This window comes from Aquarana catesbeiana, linkage group LG12 (assembly GCF_042186555.1).
Source record: "Aquarana catesbeiana isolate 2022-GZ linkage group LG12, ASM4218655v1, whole genome shotgun sequence".
Taxonomy (NCBI): Eukaryota; Metazoa; Chordata; class Amphibia; order Anura; family Ranidae; genus Aquarana; species Aquarana catesbeiana.
In genome coordinates, this window is record NC_133335.1 from 64,818,344 (window position 1) to 64,826,203 (window position 7,860).

The following is a 7,860-nucleotide window of genomic DNA, read 5'->3' on the forward strand; positions in this document are numbered from 1 at the left end:
CAATGTCAATCCAATGCTTTGCATGAGAGCAGTAGCTCTCCTCTCTCTCTCCTCACAGGACAGAGAGGCAGCAGTGGGAGCCATTAGCTCCTGCTTCTGTCAATCAAATATTGTGACAATGGATTGGGGGAGGGGCCTGAGCTGTGCTGTCTGCATCAATGGACACAGGTAGCGTGGCTCGGGATGGGGCGCTCCCCAAAGAGGAAGACTCAGGAGCACTGGTGAGGGCCCAAGAAGGGGGGGTTCGAGTTGCTCTGTGCAAAACTATTGCAAAAAACATGTGAGTAGGACATGTTTATTATATTAAAAGAAAAAAAACTGAAAAAAAGAACTAATGAATGATAGAATGGCAGCTGCAGAGCTGTAACTGCATGCCACGGCTGAGGATTTGCACGCTCATCTTACAGCAAGACTATAACAATGATAAAATACGTTTTTTATCTGCTGTTGGCTCCATCATGTGCATTGTTACCTTACCAAAACTGTTACCTATAATTTTTTGTGTTTTTATAGCATAATGACTTTTTATTGCTTTAAGGTTATTCTAAGTTAGGAACCATGCACTACTTGAGAATGTTGTTTGCTCGAATGCCAACAGGTTTAATTTCTCTTTTATCAGAAGACAGATATTTTAATACTGTGTTCCTCCTGTGCGATAATAAAAATACATAGTAAAAACATTATATAAACTCCTAAATTATAGCAATAAATCTCATACTTAACTCCACCTGTCTCTATTTTAAAATGTGATCTATTCTCAAGCTACTACCCAATTTCAAAGAAATAGTCTTGAAGTCAGTTATTAAACATTATAAATAAGTATATAGAGTTTCTAGGTAGGTAACATTGTAACATTCATACTTTTATGGAATTTTGCCACGCAACACCCACTTGGGTATAAAATGTAGCAAAGACACTGCAGTGCTACTGTGTGCTTTAACAATCACCTCTTCTCTCTTAATCTACATTTGTCTCCTGAAGAAAATGTCTTACAGAAATTCAACCCACCAGGAATCCCATGGGAGTTCAACATCAAGCAGGTCTTTCAGACATAGTGAAGACTGTGAAGATAGAGGTGATCAGCATACATCTTCTGGTGTTCATAATGATGAGCAGATTACTGGTCCTAGAGGTAATACCCAAAGGCATCCAAGTGCTAGAAACACTTCTGGAGGACACTATGGTGAGGAACATGCTTATGGTGGTTCAGGTCAGAGCCATAATGAATTATCTAATTACAGAAATGACCACAGAAGAAGCATAGTCTCTGGGTCTGATCATGGTTCAGGAAATGACTCAGTTGGAAATCAGAAAGTTGGTTCTAGTGGAGTATCTGGTGGTGGTTATTCTGGTGTTTACTCAAGTGGTGGTTCTAGCGTTTCCAGGGCAGGGCAAAGTGGAGTTCAAGGTGGTAGCTCTGGTGGATATACAGGTGGCTCTAGTGGAGGTCATAGTGGAGAATATGACAGTGGTTCTAGGAGACATGATGCAGTGTCCAGGGGTGGACAAAGTGAAAGCCATGATGGCAGCTCTGGTGGATATACAGATGGCTCTAGTGGAGGTCATAGTGGAGGCCATGACAGTGGTTCCAGGGGATATGCTGGCGCTTCTAGAGGTGTGCAAGTTGGAAGCCATGGTGGCAGCTCTGGTGGATATACAAGTGGTTCTTCCAGTGGAGGGCAAAGTGGAGGCTATGGAGACAGCTCTAGAGGGCATAATAGCAACTCTAGGGGATCTACTGGTGTAGGGGGTTGTCATTCTGGTGGGCAGAATGGAGGCCATAGTGGTGGTTTTAGCAGTAGGTCAACAGGTGGCTTTTCTAGCAGAAGTTCAGCTAACCATCAAGGCTTCGGTGGAGTCTGCGGAGGAAATTCTGGGCAAAGAGTAAGCTTTAGCAATTGTTCCCTTGGAGAAGTTAGCCATCATCAAGCTGGAGGAAAGGAAACGATGCAGAATCTTAACTCTCGCTTGGCTACCTATATGGACAGAGTGCGTGCTCTAGAAGACTCTAATGCAGAACTTGAGATGAAGATAAGAAACTGGTATGACACCCATAAACTTCAAAAAGTTGATTACACCAAATATTACAAGACCATTGAAGAACTTAAAAATAAGGTAAGCCTTCCAGCATATACTTTAAGCTTATAGCTAATGAATTTGAATAGAAGAAACATATTTCTGTTGAGCAACTCCATTATCATCAAACATGAATACAACTCTTCAGAGCTTTGAAATGTGCAATGCCAAAGAAAACTATATATTAGTGGTGGAGATAAGAATCACAATGAAAAAAGCATGAGACTTAAATATTCATTGTGAAATTTCAAACATATAGTTATGAATATATATTTATGCAGATCCACAATTGCTTTGCAGGACAGTTATGGGCACCTCCTAGGCCTAAAAACACAATCATGTAGTAAGAGTAATGACATATCAACAGCCAATAAGCAATAATGCTAAGACATAAAGGAGTAAGTACTTGCAGCATTTGATTCCTGATGGAGTAGTGTCAGTACAGACAATGAAAACTGGACAGCTTTGTACCTATTACAAATGGCTATCAATGGCAAACAAAGGGATGGGGCGGAGGACAAAGATGCATCTTGGCTAAGACCCTATTCTGCCTTTATCCTTATTTATTCCTGGTTTCAAAACCCCTACAGAGGCCAGGCCCAGGGTCACTAAGTCAACCCCCCTTTGCCAGATCAGCATATGTTAGATATGAACAAATTACATGTATTATTTAATCAAATTGGTGTATTAAAACTTAACAAAGCAACAGTAATCATAAAAACTTACTAGAGCCTTTTGTGTTTCTGCAATGTCCAAAGAATTATTAACCAGACTATTTTTAGGATTAGAAGCTCAGACAGGTTTTTTTTTTTTTTTACTATGTTTGTCGGGTGATTCTCGAGTCCCAGTGACCATGTAGTTGTCACCAAGTCAGGAAGTGAGGGAAAGCCTCTCAATTTACTGTTCTCTGTCTGGAACAGAAAGTGTGGCAAAATCTCCCCAGGGGGACACAAACAGCAATAAAAACTCTGCAAAAGTCCTAACAATTTCCAAATGCTTTTCAAAACTGAAAAAGCAGAAAGAAAATAATATCTCATACAGCTATTTATAGTCCAGATTTATCATGTCAAGCTCATTCTACTTTGTTTCCCCCTATATTCTTACAGATGTTTTCTTCTACTTTGGATAAAAATCATCTCACTGTGCAAAATGACAATGCTCGACTGGCTGCGGATGATTTCAAAGTGAAGTAAGTGAAAAAAGTGTACAGTTATACAATTCGTGTGAAAGTGAGTTGGATCTGCGTTGGTCTCAGTTTATAACTACAATGTTGTTTTAGTGTATGTAAACCTTAAATCTAACAAAAAATGATTTGTCTAACAAAATTATATACATGGAGGCATAATGGCAAATGGACTTAAAAAATATTAACCCCTTTAAAAAAATCTTCAAAGTGCATAATTTCTCCTAAATGTCATAAAAACATTAATAAAACAAACAATGGAAAGGGAGCTAAAACTCATTTTTGAGGTACACAGAGGCACCTGCTGGCAACAAATGGGAACTGCACCTCACAGACTACTGTAAATCTCTGTTTAAAAGTGGATCTATGCTGCATACTTTTATAATTTTAGGTGAAAGTAAGTTCTGACCTATCACTTTAGTTCATTCTCTATATATTCTTAAGGTGAATCACTTGGAGGCTAGCTAAAATGTTTGGGTAGAACTTCCCGCAAGGATCGCAAACAGCACAAAAAGCATTGTGGGGATCAAACCTTGCCGTACTATACCAAGGAAGAAAAGAAAAATGATTTGTGTATTTTCCTGAATGTTTTGTTGGTTAATTATTTTAGCCTAGGGCAATAAAGAGAGAAGTTATACTTATGTACTATACTCTTACAAGTGATTGCACACTTTAAGGCAGGGCTAATATAGCATTTAGAGATTGTTGTCATGGTCAACAGTCCCAGCTACTAAGGGACTATTGCAATCAAAATATTTTCTCATCAGCCATAACAATGATAGTTTGTGTTTCCAGGTACGAAACTGAACGCTGCCTGTTTCAAAATGTGAATGCTGATGCCGTCGGATTACGTAAAGCCCTGGATGACTTGACCTTGGATAAATCCAGTCTTGAATCCCAGTTTGAGAGCTTAACAGAAGAACTTGCATACCGCAAGAAAAACCATGAAGAGGTAAAAAATGCACTTGTCATATACATATATGCTGATAGACAGATTTTGGTAATATAGGCCAACCAGTAGCATAATTAGACTTTATACTGCCATAGGTACATGAACTACATTTCATTTTTTTCCAGTTCTGACCCACCAAAGCTTTATGTTAAGATAGTATAATGATTTTTATTATTAAAGCTTAGAGCGTACACATGGAAGATAACAAAAATCACATTTAAACCCTTGAAAATGTGTTTGTTGCTGAAATTGGTTATTAATTGACTAACTTATCATTGATTTCTAGGAGACTAAATCCATGCAAGGTGTCTCTAGTGATGTGACAGTCCAGATGGACGCTGCTCCAGGTATCAACATCCTTAAAATCTTGAATGACACCAGGTCTCAGTATGAAGAGTTGGCAGAAGAAAATCGCAAAAAGGCAGAGGAAGAATACCAGCAAAAGGTGACTTTTCTCTAAAGACTGACATGAAGGCATGGATTTTCTTTGTAAAAACAAAAATCATATTGTTGCAGTAATTGTCTTCCCATTAGTTTCACATAAGAGGTTTTTAGTTCCTGATGAAATGCTTGTGCATCCTCATTTTCCTGATGTGTAATTTAACTGAAAAATTCTGTATTTTGTTTTAGATCAACGAGCTTAACTGCGAGATATCTAATAGCAATGAACAGATTGAGTCACAAAAGAGTCAAGTTATGGAACTGAGACGCACTGTACAGAATTTGGAGATAGAACTGCAGACACAGTGTGCCACGGTACAGTACCAGCCCCTATGTTGTATACATTTAGAACCGCCTGACAGATTTTGATACTTCTAATTTATACTTAACATTCTATTTGGATTTGGGGTTATATCCTGGGTTTGTTGGTGATGGGCTGAGATGTTACTTCAGTGAAATTAAAAGTCATAAATGTTCCCTCAAATAGAAAACCTCTTTGGAGAACGCACTGGCAGAGACAGAAGGTCGATATTATGATGAGCTGACCGAAATTCAAAACAAGGTGATAAACCTGGAAGATGAGCTGTGTGAGCTCCGACATGAACTGGAAACCCAGTCACAAGAGTACAAGATTCTGCTGGACATCAGAAGCAAGCTGGAGAATGAGATAGAGATGTACCGCAAGCTTCTAGAAGAAGAAGGGTAGGTGTATTAGAAAGATTTTTTTTCTATTCTAAAGAAACATACAATATACTTTTCATGATTGTCTGGATTTCTAAACTACCATTCAGAAAGATGTACATGCAAATATAAGGGGATCAAGAAGTGATAATTGGTGTTTCCACCATCCCTACTTAGCACTGGCAGTAGTCACTTTTCTCATAGTGCAGGACTGGCTAAAGCCAATTACACCAATAAATTGAGATTACTTTCTTTATGCTATATATTATTATTGTTAAATATTTGAATTGATTTTAAACCATGTGTAAATCCCCATTTTATCTATGTCAATTTCTTATATTTTTGTACAGAGGCTCAGAGCACATCAATAGTTATGGTAATGGTAATTCTAATGGTAACAGATATGATAACAATAATTATTCATCAAGACAAGGAGGAATGTCAGCTTCATCTTCAGTCTCAGGTAACTACAGAAAAATGTAGCAAAATTATTTTTATTTTTTTGTTAACCACACTAATGTATGGATGGAAATCATATCAAAGCCCCGCACCCACACGCACTTGATGGCACTACACCCATAGTGTATTGATCTTCATATTAGCAGCTCTGTTGGCTGGCACCTCCAGAATGAACAACCAATAATCACGTCAGCATGAGCCAAGGCAGCTAGTCATATTCATTTCAGAGACACAAATGTGTTTTGGCTAATGTAACAAACCATCTGGGTCCAGCACTAAGAAGTACTTGTCACACTGCATAAACATTTACTAAGCTCCATCTTTTGTGGCTTTATGTGTATAAGCATTTAAAGGGTCAGTCCAACCAAATGTCACTTTTGGATGGATGGACAATATTTGACCTCTATTCTGTGGCATACTCACATTATCCTGTGTTGTAGGCCTCTGCACTGATAGCATGTAGTCCTGTACCAAAGGCTTGTGTGCGGCAATCCTGGCACCAGAATAATCCAGTTTGAAGAATTGGTATTGGATGTACTGACCTTTATCCCATTGGATCAGCACTTCAGGCCATAAATGCTAGTCATTGATTGGTTTCCCTGTTTGTTTTATTTGTATGCCACAACTCCTTATACTTCAGATTAAACATTAATAAGTAATAAAGCTTTACCATTCACTCTTTCCTATTCTCAGATCACAGAAGAAGCAGAGTAGTGACCGCAATTACTGAAGAGAGAATGGACGGCAGAATTGTCTCAACCAAAGTGAGCGAGATCTATCAGCAGAAATAAATCCGAAAACCCCAGTTGCTATCTTACTTACAAAACGGCTTAAAATGTCAACCTGTTAGAAATTAGAAAACTTTAAAGAGGTCACAGTATACCACACACTGGTGGGAATATTCTGTACTCCAGAGAGACAGCTTTCTAATGGGATGTTAGGGATGGCATAGGAGGAATGGTCTACCAATACCAGGCTGGCAGTAAAAGAAGCCCAACAAAGAACATAGCTTCATTGCCAAAAAATATGTTAAGGAACCATTTGTTTGCCTTTCTAACCAAAAAGATATGTCTTTTAATTATTCTGATTGGTCAACAAAACACATGAAATTTGTCAAAATGTGTACAGCTGCTTCATTCCACTATCATTATCCCTAATAGTCATTAGTTATAACTGCACTCTTGAAATTCTCATCTTTTTCCTTATGATTTAATAAATGCTGCTATGTGCAAAGATATATATCTGACTTTCATGTGTATCTTTTTGTTTATGTACGTAGAAGGGGTATATGTGTGTGTATATATAGACAGGGTACCAATGTGTGTGTATAGATGAAGTACCTATGTGTACTTGTGTGTGTGCAGATGGAGTACCTATGTGTGTGTGTAGACAGGGTACCTATGTTTGTGTGTGTCTAAAGATTAGGGGTCTCTAAACTTATTAAACAAAGGTCCAGTTTGCTGTCCTTCAGACTTTAGGGGGCCGGGCTGTGGACAGTGGGAGTAAACAATGTTTCAGACTTGGTGGTGAGTGAGAACAAATAAATTACATAGCACCTGTGGTCAGTAGGAGGAGGAAAAGTACCCCATTATTGGTAATAGTGAGAGAAAAGTGCCCCATCGTTGGTGTCAATGGGAGGAATAGTGCTCAATAGTTATATCCGTGGGAAGAATAATACCTCATTGTTGATGTCAACTAGAGGAATAGTGCCCCATCTTTGGTATCAGCAGGAAGAATAATGCCCTATTGTTGGTGTCAATGGGAGGAGTAGTGCTCATCGTTAGTGTCAGTGGAAGGAGTCATTTTCCAAGAGCTGGATAAAGTTAGGCAAAAGACCACATCCTGCCTGCAGCCACAGTTTGGGGACCGCTTATAGGCAGGTGGCTAATTGAGGGGTGCACACTACTTAATGTTAATGTTTGCACTGTGATTATTATAAAGTATGTGCTAGTGAGTTCTTGCATAGCTGGCTGCCCAAGGGATTATAGAAGGGGTTAAGACTGCTAACTCCCAGGTGTTCATAGCTCTGCCCCCTTGTGGTGGGCTATAATTACAAGGAGGGCAGCTG

General features: G+C 38.8%; 1 protein-coding gene across 1 annotated transcript; it reads left to right on the plus strand.

Annotated features, from left to right (window-relative positions):
- The first annotated feature begins 984 nt into the window (after positions 1-984).
- On the plus strand, positions 985-6,824 carry LOC141113778 (keratin, type I cytoskeletal 12-like). Its single transcript, XM_073607060.1, has 8 exons — positions 985-2,115; positions 3,183-3,265; positions 4,055-4,211; positions 4,498-4,656; positions 4,842-4,967; positions 5,140-5,354; positions 5,684-5,796; positions 6,486-6,824. The coding sequence occupies exons 1-8, from the start codon at positions 985-987 to the stop codon at positions 6,581-6,583; spliced, it is 2,082 nt and encodes a 693-aa protein (XP_073463161.1). The 3' UTR covers positions 6,584-6,824.
- Positions 6,825-7,860: the final 1,036 nt, after the last annotated feature.